Source organism: Hipposideros armiger, unplaced genomic scaffold (genome assembly GCF_001890085.2).
Source record: "Hipposideros armiger isolate ML-2016 unplaced genomic scaffold, ASM189008v1 scaffold_474, whole genome shotgun sequence".
NCBI classification, from domain to species: Eukaryota; Metazoa; Chordata; class Mammalia; order Chiroptera; family Hipposideridae; genus Hipposideros; species Hipposideros armiger.
Window position 1 is genome coordinate 377980 of NW_017731824.1, and position 16603 is coordinate 394582.

General features: G+C 42.0%; 1 protein-coding gene across 1 annotated transcript in view; it reads left to right on the plus strand.

Annotated features, from left to right (window-relative positions):
- Positions 1-16603, plus strand: part of RREB1 (ras responsive element binding protein 1) — a 144384-nt gene that overhangs the window by 68618 nt on the left and 59163 nt on the right. Inside the window, exons 5-6 of the mRNA XM_019666546.1 lie at positions 2320-2409; positions 3409-3572. Of these exons, the coding sequence (XP_019522091.1) occupies positions 2320-2409; positions 3409-3572 (254 nt within the window). The remainder of the gene's footprint in view (positions 1-2319; positions 2410-3408; positions 3573-16603) is intronic.

Sequence of the window (16603 nt, forward strand, 5' to 3'; positions counted from 1 at the left end):
TGTTTTTTCCTATACGTGCGAACCTTTTTACTTAAAAGAAGTACCTTACCACTTCTCGTTGGCATATCCGAATTCCCAGCATCGCTACTCTTGTGTTTGGGGCCATTATTAAGTAAAACAAGGGTGACTGGAACACAGCACTGTGATACTACGACTGCGGATCTGATAGCCAAGCTGGCTACTAAGTGACTAATGGGTGTCTACAGCGTGGAAATGCTGGACAAAAGGATGATTCACGCCCCAGGCGGACAGAGCCAGGTGGCGCAAAATTTCATCACACGACTCAGAACGGTTCAGAATTGAAAACTTATGAATTGTTTATTTCTGGAATTTTCCGTTCAATATTTTTGGACTGTAGTTGACCGTGTGTAACTGAAACCACTAAAAGTGAAACTTTGGATAAGGGGGGACTCCTGTATTGCTTAAAGTGAGACTTCCTAGGCTTGAAGAGGAGAGAGAGAGAACCACTGTAGGCAGCTACACACTTGGCATCACCGTGCATTCACTCCACTCTGTCTGTCTGGGTTATGGTGCCATTTGTTTTTATAGTCTTCAGGGTGACTTTTGTTTTCATCATCTCTCATAAGCCAACCACAAAGGTGTTTTCTTTCTATGCCTTGGGGTTAATCTCTTTTGTTTTTTGGTCAAATTTATGTAGCATAGTGATATATAGGGGGTGGACTGTTGAGCAGCTGGCCTGAGTTTTAATCCTGGGTCTACTACATAATAGTTTTCTCATTTGGGGCAGATTACTTGCCTCTCTGTGCCCCAGTTTCCTCATCCAGAAAATGGAATTTGTAACAGTGGCTGTTCATTAGTGGTTGTGAAAAAACTAACGTTTCTATTATGTTCAGAGTTTAGCACATAGTAAGTGTTCAATAACTGGTATTTTTGGAAGGAACAGAAACTCATTCAAATGCGTAAAGGAAAAAGAGGTCTGTTGAAAGATGCCAGTGGGTCCAGCCCTCTTTTTCAGGCTGCCTGGTCTGGTGCCCACTTCTGTTGGTGTGGCCGTCTTCCCCAGCTGTATCTCGTGGCTTGGGCTCGCCACGATGCTGGGTCTGACCCAGCCCTACATGAACTTTTCATTCAAGTGCTTGTGATCATGTAACTTAGTAACTTAGTCATCCCCAAACCTGGGCACATACCAACATCTCCTGGGGAGCTTGTGAAGCAACAGATTCCTGGAATTCAGCCCCCCATTCCCGAACGATTCTGATTCAGCCCGGAGTAGAAATCTATATTTCAGAAAGCTCCCCAGAAAGCTCTACTGATCTTTGGAAACCCACTGATCATTTTCTCTACGCATCTGAACTCCAAATTCCTGGGAGAAGTGTCCAGGCCTTGATTCCATTAGCTTTGGGGATGTGACAAAGACCTGTGGGGCTCAGGGCCCTTGTGGGTGAGGAGGCGATGGCAACCCTCCATGAATGATTTTGAAAGGGGAGTTACAGCATAGGCTCAGTGAAAGAGCTTGTCATTTTCCTTAAAAAGGTAAAATCTGTTGCTTGAAGGAAGCTTGTCCTATTCATTTTGAGGGGACAGAAAATGAGCCTCCTCACCTAGTGAGCTGGCTCTTTTGTCACCTCTGCGGACATCTTCAGTTTGGGTTGTCATTCCCTATCACAGTTTCGACAGGTCGACATTCTCATTCTCATTCTTATTATTGGGTTGTCGGAAAAGTCATGATGTATTTTTTCTATGTTTTTCGTTGCAAAAATGTGTCATGACTTTTCCAACAAACCGATATTTAGGAGCAGTGGTGGGCAGACGCTTGCAGTGAGAAAAAGGGCCACATTGCTGCCTGCTAGGCATACAGCTGGGCTCTGTGGCCTTACATTGGGAGGGCGGGTTTTTGTCCTGAGAACTTCACTGCCTCTCATGTGTTTTGGGGAACCTCAAGACCAGGTAGAAAATAGTGGCTGGATCCTGGGTCAGACTTGGGGAGAAATATATTCCTTTTTTAGCTCTGCCATGACTTAGTGCTTAATTTCTCACCGTCACTGATTAATTAAATGGTGTTAGTCTGATAAGAACACTAATATTGACCGAGCACTTCCTCTGTGCCAGGCACCATTCCAGTGCTTTACATGTGTGAATTGAATGAATCCTCATCACAGTGTGAGATGGTAGATGCTGTTACTCTCCCCATTTTACAGACGAGGAAACTGAGGGCCACCAGGACGGTTACTCGCCCAAGCTCCGGAGCCCATGCTCTCAGCTGTTTCATTGCTACAGCACAGGTGCTTGTAATAGAAATAAGAGGCACTAGTTTACTGCGAAGTGACATTGATTCTCTCTTTTATTATATCTTTTCAGGAAATGAAAGAGGAGAAGTCTTCCTATAACTGTCCCCTGTGTGAAAAGATTTGCACTACACAGCACCAGTTAACTATGCACATTCGTCAGGTTTGCTGCTGCTTTTATATTTTTGTTTTAAATCGTTCTTCATCAAGAGAGGGCAAGATGATATGATCTTAATGGATGAACTGTGGCTGTGTTTAATTTAGATTCAATATTTTAGTTATGTTGAGGAGTGGTTATGAAACAATTTTTTGTGTCCGTGTTATTGTGACAAAGTTTCAGGTCAACACAGAATACCTTTTCAGACTTGAGCAAGTATAGTTAACTGACCACATATAAAGAAGGCTTTGCACCATACATGACTTGTCAGCATGAACAGATCCCTTTACAGTAAGTACAGTGAGATAGGAGGTGTAGACCCCCATTCTTTCTATTGCTGTAACCTTGTCAGGCAGCAGGGAACTGGCTGGATGTGGAATCTCTTTGGGCTCTTGTCCTTTGTTAGGAGATTATTTTCCTTTTCCCTCACCTGCTATGGCTGATTCATAACAAAATATTGATAAATCTAGAGCAATGAAGGAGTGATAACATTAAAGTTATAATATGGTACTGAAGAATAACATCATTTAGTAACTTGGGTTTGGATGGGCACGTTCCATCTTAACATGTTTCAGAGGCCAGATCTCTTCAAGTGGTTTCACTTCTCTTTCCCTGACAGCAAGACTGAGTCATCAGACTTGAGGAGTGGACACTGACCGTGTTTCACATGTTTGCTTCATAACTGAGAGTCTTTCTGTTCACGTTAATATATGTGGTCAGTTAATCTATATATATCTCCAAGAAAGACCTTCAGAGATTCTACCTCACTCCGAGTCTTGCACAAGAAGTATTTTTCACAACTGGAACATGGGAATAGAAGAAGATGGTATAATTATTTATTTGCCTGTGTTCCTGATAGATTTTGACATTCAGGAAGATATTGAAAAATGAAACAGAAAAAAATAGCTGAGAAGCTTTACTGGTTTCCTACAAAGCTCTGAATTTGCTTTATCAAGTTCTGACCCAGTCTTCCTCAGTGACCCCTGTGACGCTTGCTCTCCGCAGCACAACACGGACACCGGAGGGGCAGACCACTCGTGCAGCATCTGCGGGAAGTCGCTGAGCTCGGCCAGCTCCCTGGACCGTCACATGCTGGTGCACTCTGGCGAGAGGCCGTACAAGTGCACGGTGTGCGGCCAGTCTTTTACCACCAATGGGAACATGCACAGGTGGGTGAGGGCCGCAGGGCCTGGTGGCTCTGGGTCTGGAGCTTGACAAAGTCAAGTGGCCTCTGAGCCATCCGAGGACGTGCCTAAAGGCATTATGAGTTCTGAGTTCTGTTCACTGCGGAAAGGCCAGAGGCTATCTCCTGTGTAGTGGGGGTATCTGGGCCGTGGGAAACAGAAGGGCCTGGGCAGGTCTTTGGCCCTTTGGGGATCAGGGTGAAACACAGAGCCCTTCCCCCTTTGCCAATGGAGTTTCTTTGTTTGGGTGCCAGAGGTGGGCAGCTTATCAGGTACAGAGGAGCCCTCAAGGAATAACACAGTAACCCTGGCCTTTTTGAAACAAGTTGCAGATGCCCACAGGTCTTTTTCTTGCAAAAACTTTCTGGGGCTTTTGAACAAATAGTTAAGTGGCCTGGTCTGGGAGCTTCAGGGTAAGATAGGATAAAATGGAGGGGGGGAAAAAATCTGATAAATGTCAGGAATTTACTTCCTGAGGGAGAAAGAGGCTCACTCAGAAGTGGGAGGGAGCCGAGTGGTGGGCATATTAAAATTTTGTAGGATAAACCAATAGAAAATATACTTCATAGAATAATTACATATGTTTTGAAGGGTTAGAACAGAAAGACTTTTTAATGCTTTTTTTTTTTTAACACAAACATTTTAAGAACATTAGAATTCTAGGAAAAATTTTTAAAGGGACTTAGAATTTCACCTTCTCAGAAAATCAGGCTATTTTTATTTTTCCATATCCCTTTCTAGGTCTTTCTTTGTAAAAGTCGAGTAACATTTTTTTCTACATATTTACTCCAGAAGAAAAGCTTTATGTAGTTATTGTGAACTTGATGTTTTATTATATATAAATACTGATAGAAGATGGTCCAGTTTGTTCCACCTAAAATCATTTCATGAACCACTGATGGTATTTGGGACATATTGGTAGATTTCTGGATTTTGGAATTAGGCACCTGATTTCAAATCTGAACTCTGCCACTTATAAATGTCCCATCCTTTAGCAAGTTGCTTAACCTTTGTACCTCTGTTATCTCCTCTTTATTTTATTTTATTTTATTTTTTAATTGGGGAATTGGGGGGATGGGAACAGCACTGGGGAATTGGGGGAAGGGGAACAGACAAATTGCTGTCCTTTTGTTCTTCAGTCTAGTTGTGGAGAACGTTGCTTCACTGGCCCAAGTTGGTACCATTATTGTGCCCTTCCTGGGCGAGGCAGATCAGTCGCCGGCTTCTGGACGGCCGCTCACGCTGGCTGCTGGCTACACACGGTAGCCCATGGCAACCCACTGCCACATGGGCTGCAGCCTACGCCGTTGCCGGCAACTCAGGGCAGCCCAGCTCCAGGTTGAGCTGTTGTTCAGCATCTTAGCTGTAGAGGGCAGTGTCACTGGCCCTCATATGTGGGATCCGAACCAGGGCCCTCTGGCATCCCAAGCCAGCTCTTAACCATCGCGCCACTCGGCCGGCCCTGTTATCTCCTCTTTAAAATGAGATTTTTCATGGTGTCCACATCATTGGACTAGGATGAGGACTAGGAAATGCATTCAGCACACAGTTTCTGGCACATGGTAAGACTCAGTAAATGTTACTCATTATTGTTTGCATTTCTAAGTAATACTTCAATAATTTAAAGCCTGTGGATTTCTCATTCTGAACTGTTAGAAGTACAGTATGACTTTCTGGAAGGGCTTTTTTACAAAGTGTTCTTTTTTTTCCTCCCCATATAAAAATTTCAATCTTCTTTGCCCCTCATCTCCTAGGAGTGTTTTTTTGAACAATGAAGGAAGTAAATCCTGTTGCCATTTTTTAATATATTTTACATTTTAGCTTTTTGCTTTTTTACCACCATATCAGCCGGTAGCATTTGCCTTCTGTTTGCCGGTTTGTTTTGCCTACTCCTGTCTCTCCCATGCCCCTCAAAAAGGTTCTCCGTTACATATTTGCCCTCTCAGAATCTGGTCCTAGAGGTATTATTGCCTGTTCCCTTCTTGGGCAGTTTCCTTGCTTTCTTCTCCTAAGTCCCCTGCTCAGTGGCACTCCCCATGGGCCAGCTCTAATGGGCCAGAGGGTGGTGGGCACATTGTGAGAAGTACCTTCGTCCTGGCTGCTGTGGACCTGACCACTTACTGCTTATGATCCTTCATGAGCCTCTCTGGTCTTAGGCCCAATCACTTCTGATTTGGAAAATTTCCATTTTGAGACAGTATCTGTGACTGAATGTGGCACACGTTAAACACACCTGTAAGAGGCATAGTTACTGCCTTCTACAGTGATGTCTCTGGTAATATATAAAATCATCATAACTAAAGGTAGGTGCACTGTGTATCAGGCACCGGGCTGAACACTTTCTATTGATTTTACTTGTTCACATCTTTGTGAGTTATAATCTATGCACTATAGATTACAGTTCACCCATTTAAAAGATACAATTCTAATGGGGTTTAGTAATAGTCACAGTTATGCAACCATCACTAAAATCAATTTTAGGATATTTTTATCACCCCAAAAAGAAACCCATACCCACTAGCAGCCACTTCCCATTATTTTCCACCCTCCAGCCCTAGGAAAACACTAACCTACTTTCTGTCTCTGGATTTGCATATTCTGGACATTTTATATAAATGGAATCATAATATGTGGTCTTTTGTGACTGGCTTCTTTCACTTGGCATAAAATTTTCAAGATTTATCTATGTTGTCGCTTATATCAGTACTTCATTCTCTTTTATTGTCAAATAACAGTTCCATTGAGTCCATTGTATGGATACCACATTTTACTTATCTTTTCATCAGTTGGTGGACATTGGAGTTGTTTCCACTTTTTGGCTGTTACGAATAATGACCATTACGGAACAGTTTTTTGTTGGACACACATTTTCACTTCTCCTGGATGGATACCTAGGAGTTGAATTGTTGGCTCGTGGTAACTCCATGTTTAACATCTTGAGGACCTGCCACACTGTTTTCCAAAGCAGCTGCATCATAACTTTACATTCCCACCAGCAATGTATGAGGGTTCCAATTTCTCCACATTCTTGGCAACACTTGTTACTTTCTGTCTTTTTCATTACAGCCATCCTAATATGTGTGAAGTGAAATCTCATGAGTTTCATAATTTTGGTTCTTACATTTAAGTCTATTCGAGTTAATATTTGTGTATAGTATAAGGAAGGGGTCCAAGTTCAGTCTTTTGCACTGTTGGTTGAAAAGACTTTTCTTTCCCTATTGAATTGTCTTGCCACCCTTGTCAAAATTCAGTTGACCATAAATGACTTATAAATGTAAGGATTTATTTCTGTACTCTCAGTTCTCTTCTGTTGAGCTACATGTGTATCCTGAGGCTAACACTGTATTGATTACTGTAGCTTTTTGGTAAGTTTTGAAATTGGGAGGTGTGGGTCCTCCAGCTTAGATCTTTTTCAAGATTGTTTTGGCTATTTTGGGTGGGTTGCTTGCATTTCTATATGAATTTTAGGATCAGCTTGTCAGTTTCTGAAGGAAAAAAAACCAGCTGGAATAATTATAGGGATTGCAAAATGTACAGATCAATTTGGGGGCATTGCCATCTTAACAATATTAAATCTGTGAACATGGGACATTTTCCATTTCCGTAGGTCTTACTGGATTTCTTTCAACTATGTTTTATAGCTTTCAGAGTGGAAGTTTTATATTCTGTTAAATTTATTCTTAAGCGTTTTATTCTTTTTGGTGGCATTGTAAGTGGAATTGTTTTCTGATTTCATTTTTTGATTTTGCGTTGCTAGTGCATAAAAATGTAATTCAGAATATATATTTGTCTTGTTTCCTGTGATGTTACTGACCTTTTTTTATTCATTCTAATAGTTATTGAGTGAATACCTTAGGATTTTCTGTATATAAGACCATGACATCTACAAATAGTTTTATTTCTCCTTTGAAATCCTTTGAAAACTAATCTGGATACCTTTTATTTATTTTTCTTACCTGCTAGTCCTGGCTAGACCCTCCAGCACAGTGTTAAATAGAAACGAAGAGAACGGACATCCTTGTCTTATTTCTGATCTTAGGGAGAAAGCATTCAGCCTTTTCCCATTAATATGATGGTAGTTGTGGATATTTCATAAACATCCTTTTATCAGTTGAGGCTTCTTTCTATTCAGTATGCTGAGTGTTTTTATCATGACAGGGTGTTGGATTCTGTCAAATGCTTTTTCTGCATCTATTGCAGAGGTCAAGTTGTTTTTGTCCTTTATTCTATTCTGTTTTGGCATATTAAACTAACCTGATTTCTGGGATAAATCCCACTTGGTCACCATGTATCATCATTTTCTTATATTGATGGATTTGGTTTGCTAGTATTCTGTTGAAGATTTTTACCTGTATTCATAAGAGATACTGATTGGTCTGTAGTTTTGTTTTCATGTAATGTCTGTGTATAGTTTTTTATCAGGGTAATACTACCCCCATAGAGTAAGCTGGGAAGTATTTCCTCCTCTGTTTTTTGAAAGAGTTTGTGAAGAGTTGTTAAGTCAGTTTCAGTATTTTATGTCTTTGCCATTTACATCAATTATCTAATTGGTTGGCATACAGTTGTTCAGAGTATTCCCCTGCAATCCTCTTTATTCTGTAAGGTCAGTAGCATTGTCCCTTTTATTCTGATTTTAATAATTTGAGGCTTCTCTGTTTTTTTCTGTTAGTCAATCTAGCTAAATATCTGTCAATTCTGTTGGTCTTTTCAAAGAAACAACTTTCAGTTTCATTGATTTTCCTTTATTGCCTTTCTCTATTTCATTAATTTTCAGCTCTAAAGATTATTTCCCTCTCTCCACTTGTTTTAAGTTTAGTTTGCTCTTTTTTCAGTGTTTTAAGGTAGCAAAGATAACGTTATTGATTTGAGAACTTTTTTAACATAGACATTTACAGTTATAAATTTCCCTTAAACATTGTTTTAGTTGCATCCCATACATTTTTGTATATTGTATTTTTCTTTTCATTCATCACAAAATATGTTCTAATTTTCCTTGTGATTTCTTCTTTGACCCATTGGTTACTTAGGAGTGTGTTGTTCAATTTCCACATATTTGTGACTTTCCAAATTTCTTACTCTTATTAATTTCTAATTTCATTCCATAATAGTTGGTGAGCATACTTTGTATGATTTCAATCATTTTAAATTTATTTAGGCTCATTTTATGGCTTAGCATATGGTCCGTCTTGGAGAATATCCCATGTCTGTTTGAGAAGAGTGTGTGTTCTGCCGTTGCTGGGTGCAGTGTTCTCTAGACGTGCTGATGTGTACATTGTTAAAATCTCCTATTTCCTTGTTGATCTTCATTTATTTTTATGTGCTCCACCTGTAAGGTTTGTAGAATTAGTATCCCATTTTTCAAATGTGGAAAATTGCTTAGGATCAGAGTCACAGACAGTGCTGAGATTTGAACATAGGCTGCCAGACTTAGAGGCCATGCTTTTAACTACAGTCTGAGGAATAATTGTGTACCTTCCATCTCACTCGGCGTATTAGAAAATAGGCGCTTTCCCCCAACCCCCCAAAAAAATTTCCATGTTGTCATAGAGTGTTATTTTCCATGTTAAACTGTTTCAGCCATCCTACTAGCACAGTACACTGTATTTGTTGAGCATGGGATAGCTTTTCATTGAATTTTACTACGGTGTGTTGTTGTTTGGGTATACATGGATAGGCTTAGAAATGATCTTGAATTCTTTATAGCACGGCCCTTGATTTTATCCTAAAAGATACATTTCTCACTTATAAACAATGTATATTGGAGTTGGTTGTAAATTACCGTTTATAAATATTTTTTAAAAGCTGGCCTTAGAGATGTTTCTTTGTGGTAATTTTGGGTTTTGTACTGATTTTATTGTGAGTCATCTTGATTTGGAGGAGAGGACTAATTGTTGGGGATTGAGTTCTAGTCCTAATCCTGTAGAACTTCGGGGAACTCTTTTTAATTTTTCTACACTTTAACAAAGTGGCATAATAGAACCTCATTTAGGACTTATGCTCAAATGCAGTAATGTTTGTGGAAGCATTCTGAAGGCTGGCAGTGTACTATGGAAATGTCCTGAGTGGGGGGGTCTTCCTGAGTTTGTATTGTTAGAGCTGAGGCCACCCTGTGATAACCTGTGAGAGGCCTGCCACTCCTAGCTGTGTGACCCTAGACCAGTTATTTGACTCTCTCTGTCTCAGTTACTTCATCTACGTAGAAGGCAGTGATATCTGTACTGACATATGGGAACGTTGTGGAGACTCATGAATGAATACTTGCAAAGCATTTACGATGATGTTTGTTGAGTAGTACTTATAAATAAATAAATGGTCGCTGATGTTGTATGTGCCACTGAGGGAAAATATACCAAGTATGCATTCATATAATGCCAGAAAATAAATTGAGAGGTTGTTTTTGTCTTGCTTTTTGCTATACAAAATCTATAATTTAAATAACAAAAAACTTATTTAGAATATTTGAGTTTATCATACTACGTTTATTTTATGTTCTCTGCAGAAAATTACAAATAATGGGTTAAAAGAATATTTGGGTTTTGGTAATCAGTCACAATCATTACCATCTTCATTTGTTGATGAAACTGTACTTTTGGTAAAAAAAAGATTATAAAAATGTGAAAATAGTTACAAAAATGTGCCAGAGAAAGGAGTTAGATTTATTTGTCCCGATGGATCTGTTCCAGAATCCCAGACTGGAGTAGTGAGCTGTGATCCTAAGCACATACCTGTGTTCCATTAATCAGGGGCCAGAGCTGCCCTGGGATGTGTGTGCAGGAATTAAACAGAATTGTGAAAACCCAGACTGATTAGCTGCATCCTCACTTGGTTTTCAAAGCATGGAAGGAAGTCAGTTGAGTGCATTTGTGTTGAAGACCGAAGTTCTTTTTTTTTTTTCATTTTCCTTCCTCTGCTGCTGCTTCCCAAAGTCTGTGGACAAGCTAGGATTGATCAGAGCCAGGAGCTGCCGGGTGAGGGGAGGAGTCTAGTGATTAGAGATCCTCAAGGCCTGGCTTCCCTGTGAGCATCACCCCTNCCAGGAGCTGCCGGGTGAGGGGAGGAGTCTAGTGATTAGAGATCCTCAAGGCCTGGCTTCCCTGTGAGCATCACCCCTTCCTCTCCCCCCCCCCCCTGCTGCTTCCCAAAGTCTGTGGACAAGCTAGTATTGAGCAGAGCCAGGAGCTGCCGGGTGAGGGGAGGAGTCTAGTGATTAGAGATCCTCAAGGCCTGGCTTCCCTGTGAGCATCACCCCTTCCTCTCCCCCCCCCCCACTGTGTCCCCATTCATCTTGTTTGTAACCTGCTCTTGACCCCCCTTTCTGTGTGGTTCATGTGACATCATTGCTCTGTGCTCAGATTCTGGTCCCCTCCCTGAGGTATGCAGATTGAGTGGGATGCCTGATGTGACAGGAGTCCCTGCGTGTGCATTTTCTAGCTCCATTTCTCCAGCGGGCCTGGAACATGGTGCGTTTAGGAGCACGTAGCTCACCTGCCCTGGCCTCCTGCTCACCCCCTGTTCTGAAGGTCACCTGTACACGCACATGTGATGTGTATCTCCGTGTGTGCACATTCCTGCAGATAAGCGTCGCCTGCCCCGTGTTTACTGTTGAGCAGCGTGCTGTAGGAGGCAGGTCTGGGCTCCTCAACAGATTTTTGTTGCTGCAACACTCAGAGGGCCTCATTACACATCTTACCACATGGACCCCAAGAACGGCCGCCTTTGCGGTGTCTGGTTATTCTTAACTGACAGTGAGGTACTCTTTGTAGCCACCACTTTGTAGAACAACTCACTCCATTTTCTTTGACTACTAGTCATTTTATGAGGATGTGTTAGTTATCTTCATTTATAAGCCTAGTTGGTCTTTTTTTTTTAGAGTTTTCTTTATCTTAGTTTTATGAGAGGACCGTCAGCACATAATCAACTCAATAGAACGGTTATGTTAGTAAAAGAAAATAATCCACAGGATCGGGTAGCATATTAAATTATGTTATGTGTCGTCTTGTCGACAGTTGCATTGTAGCTCTGATAAAGCCCATAACTTTTTTATAGTTTAACTCTAGTAAGTAAATTCAACTATTTAGAAAGTAATTGTATATTTGGTAACTAGGGAGACAAGAGTGATGCAATTCTAGCTCATTTTGAAAAAGGTTGGGGAAGCAACCTTCTCAATTTATTACCAGAGCTGGTACAGTGTTTTAAGCTGCCACTTCCCTGTTTGCAGATTTTCATGTTTTTGAGGTTTGAAAATCTTTTATCCCAAACCTTCCTCACCATAGCTCAGTTCCTGAGCAGAATAACACTTTGCCATCAAGTGCAAAACATGAATCATGGAAACATCACCGTGGCTGCAGCTTTTAACTTCCCAGAACTCTTTATCAGTTGCTCCCACGTTGAAAATTTGGATTGAGTGGTGCTTGTCTTCCAAAACAAACTTGGGAAACTGAGCCAGAGCACGCCCTCTGGAAGAGCTCAATGTAGGAAAAAGGGCATTGAGCTTTGTGATTTGCCAAACTTTCCAGAAAGTGCTGGACTGCAGAGGTATGAAGAGGTGATGATACTTGAAAGAGAGGGTTGAAACAGACCTCATCTGAAAGAAATCTTATCTCTGAAATGGGTGTGTTTTCCTTCTGTAGACTGTAAAATAGGAAATTAGCTCCCGTTTTGCTCCTTGTTTGACAAACTACAGTAAAAAACCTTGGGTTGCGAGTAACATGGTTTGCGAGTGTTTCACAAGACGAGCAAACATTTCTAAGACATTTTAACGTGGTACATGAACGATGTCTTGCAATACAAGTAGTTGGTTTCCAGAACGAATTATGCTCGCAAACCAAGGTATTACTGTCTATTACTGTACAGGCTTTTAAGCTCTCGAGAGAGGTGTGTGTTATGGGAAGGACACGCTGAAGACCCTGGCAGGAGCAAATTTTCCCAGCTGACTTCTCCATTAGTTCTCCAGAGAGCAAGGTTGTGCTCTCATTTCAGCCATGGCATTAGGAGAGTGAGGATGAGGGAGGGAAGTCCCTGGAACATCCTCTCCGTTTTTGCCAAGGGCTTTCTTGCCCCCTGCAGCGAGCGTGACTTTTCCTGTTGCTAAGTACAGGAGCACAGCCCCTGAGGATGCCGCTGGATAATGGGCAGTCTTCAGGAACAGAGGCTTATGTGTTCCTATTATGCTGGAAGAAAACATTCGCTGCACAGAAATGTGACCTACTCCATGACAAATGAGACCGCGGAGGCTCTGAATTTAGCACGCTCCTCTCAGAGGCTCCGGCGGAGCCAGCCCTTGGCTTGCACAGCCGAACTTGGGTATCTGAACAGGTGGCCGGCATTAAAGGACAGGAGGAGCAGAGGTGGGCCAGTATCTCGGAAGGGGGTAGTCACTTCCTACCCTCAGAGCCCAGCGAGAGGAAGGGCACTGTGGGCTCCCAGCATGGTAATACCGAGCTTCAGAGGACATGCTGTAACTAGCTGTGGCACGCGCTACTGCTCAGGAGTGGAAGTGACCACTCGAAGGCCCAGCTAGTACCATCTTGAAACGAATCTTAGTCACCAGATGCCTGCTTCTGACAGGTTCCTCTGAGGGAAGGAAGGCATTGGGCCAGTTCACATGGGAAGAAATTATTTGTGGGCCACCCTACTCAGGACAGTTACAAACATTTGCTTTTTGGTGGGGGGAGATGATTATATAATAACATTTCAGTTATCTACAACTAAGTATATCTCCCTTGGGCGAAAGACAAATCAGAAGAAAATCTCTTTTGAGGATGCTCAAAGATCTTAAGATATTCAGCTCCACTTAGAAGGTGATAAATGCCTTGTGACCACACATGCAGCCTTGTACAAAGGGGGCTGAGAGGTTTGTGTCCATCAGACTTTAGTGGTGTAGACACAGCATCTCCATATGAACTGTGCTGGACACATGACCCCTCCGTATGGCGGGTGTTCATTGAGTATTCAGTAGTTTCCTGATGGTAGTACTTGAGTAGCAAGGCAGTTTCTGTACATTTAGTACTCTGTGTCCTGAAATAGACATACTTCGGGTATAGTTTAAAAATCATTAATAAGGGTTAAAACTTTTCTTCTAACCAAAAAAAAACCCAAAATCATAAGTCTGTTGTTTGATTATATTTAAATGTTTTTAGCCTCTTTTTAAATCTCATTGGCCGGAATTTAAGCCTGTTTGCTTTTATTTTAACTTCAGTAGTGGTTTCAGTAAAGGCAGCCTCTGTGTCCTGCGAGCTCCCCCTCCGTCTCTGGCTAGGACCAATAATACAAAGTGCTCACAGAATGGTGAGGGGAGCCCTCCTTTCCTTTCTCTTTAACAGGGTAACATTTTGCTCACTGAGTTACTGTGAGAATTAAATGCTGTCATATGTATACCCAAGTCTCTGGCTCACATAAGATGTTCAACAAATTGTAGTTCCCTCCCTTTCTCGTCTCCCTTAGGAAAATTGAACCCATCAGTCCCTCTGCATGCTGGGAAGCAAGTGTAGTTTACAAAACCAAGAAAATAGAGTCTGTGCCCTTCAAGCACAAGGGTACCATAAGCTGTGTTCTCAGAACACAACTAATGGCCTATTTTGTAGGGGAGCTGTGTGCTTTAGGCCCACATTTCCTTTTCTGAATTGTGAAAATCTTCACTATTATTTGAACAACGTTTTGGGGGTTGCTTGTTCTGTGGTGTTTTTATTTTTTCATGCGGATTAGCATTTATACTATGAGATGAGCATCTGTGATCCTTTTCAGAATTCTTTACATTTTAGAAATCTGTAAACAGTAGGAAGCTACCACTATTCCCTGAGAAAAGGAAAAGGTCAGTTTGCAAATAGCAAGTCATGACATTGTCCACCTGGAACTAATATAATGCTATGTCAGTTGTACCTCAATATAAAAAAGAGACAGGTCAGAGCAATTTGTCACATAACTGTATTATTCAAATAAGATAAAAAAGCATAAGAAAATAGCAAAGCTGAAAGGACCCGTTTCAGCTGACAGTCTCTGTGTAGCCTCTTTTGTGTTTGCTAAACTGACATTCTCTAAGACATTTTCTCCCCCACTTGGTTTTTTTTTTTTCTTTTCTCGTGCTCCTTAACAATCAGAATAATTTATATTTTTTGAAAGGATATTTGAAAAAGGTGGTTGTGGCTGGAAATTCTTCCTTTTTCCCTGACGGACCAGTTCAAGTTCAGTTATGCAAAGAGCTTGCTCATAAAACCATCCAAGTTTGGGATGTGTTAAACACCGGTCAAGCCTTTTTCTTCCTATCACTGATTCTTGAATGTATGATCTGCTTCATAGTTAGATAGTTGATTGTCATTTGGCCGACTGGATGCTATTGTTTTTAACTTAGGTTTACTTCTGTTTTGGCAGAGATGGTGTTTGTCTGTTGGTTTGGTTTTTGGAGCTTAAGCAGATGCAAAAGAAATGTCCTCTTGAGTGCAGGCAGTATGGCAGTTTTGACATATCTTATTGAAATATTTCAAAAGCTCAGTTACACCAGGTAAAACTGGCGAATTGGCATCACAGTCTGAAGCATCCTTGCTTGCCCGCACTTGAACAACCTGGCAATTGTGAGCTAGAAATTAGGTCACAGAAGGTACGGTATGTGTTCGCTGGGGGTAGGATAAGGAGTGGAGAGCTGCCCGAGGCTCAGGAGGGTGACAGGCCCTGTGCTCCTCTCCCACCACCCCACCCTGACGTCCTGAGAACTCTGAACAGATCCCGAGCGTGTGTCCCATTTAGCTCAACAGGACGAAAGCATGAAAGTGGAGAGGAGGAGGAGAGCAAGGCTGGTCGCCAGCGTTAGATCACGGACTTAAACCTGCAGCTGCTGGCTGCAGTTCCTCCGTGGCACGTCCTGCTTTATACCTTGCATTTTTCCACCTTTGTTTAAATATTCAACCTGTCCAACCTGTTTGGGCTGAACAAGCTGGTGCTAGCAAATGTCTAAACGTGCCCACTCACTGTCAACGTTTTTTCTGATTTGTTAAGGAAGGTGATTAGCAACAAAATCTGCCCCCACCCCTCTACTAAAAAGTGACCCAGCAGCGCAGAAATCTTAGCATATGTATGCGTCACACTGGGTTCCAGTCATCTCCCCTTGGGTGTGTGTGTCTCTTTCCTCTGCTTCCTCTAAGACTCGCGGTTGATGGAGAGCTTGTCGGCCTTCCATGGGGAGAGATTTTGTATCTCCTTAAACCAGAGACTCAGTTGCATGATGTGTTCATTGGTATGTGGTGTCAGCACTTAATTCTTATTCTTCACGCTTATATCACCCAGGTCACTCAAGAGGATTGTTCTAGATCTACAGATAGGAAAACCGAGGTCTGCAATGTTACGGGATTCAGCTAAGATAGGAAGCAAATTCTGGCTCCTTTTCCCCGGGCTCCTCTCTCCAGGTTGCTGGTGATAGAACAGTGTGCTGTTCTCCCTGCAGCACATCATTTGGTGACGCATGTCACCGTGGCAAGCAGAGGCTGTGTGTACAGCATTCATCCCATTTTAGATAAACGCTGACTGCCCTGCTGCAGTCACAGAGCAGGGACCGTGTGGCACAGTTGGTTTTCACAGGTGATGTTTCTCTTCGGATTCATTTTCCTTATTTCTCTCTCAAATCACAGATGAGCTGATCTTGGTACCCCATTCCTTCTTGGCTGTTTCTCATGGCCCCTAAATAATGTACAATGCTGTCCCCATAGTGGTGGTCACTTTCCTTTTTACAGCACTCTTTCTCTGCCCCCACCGCCCAAGCCTTCCATTTCCCTCTGTGACATGGCAGGCCATCTCCAAGGGCCTGGCCTAAGCGTGTCTTGTTCCTCTTTTGGAAGTGTCTGAGGAGCAGCAAACAGTGACTTGGCACCACCTTATTGTGGAGATAATCATCTCTTCCTCCTCTGCAAGAAGAAAGAGGATGTGCATAACTAGCTTCTGCCATCTTAAGAAAGCTAAAGCTAATTCCCTCGGCTGAAGTGAGAAAGGTCTCGGTGACTTGAACATTTCCATTGTGCCATAAGCTTTGG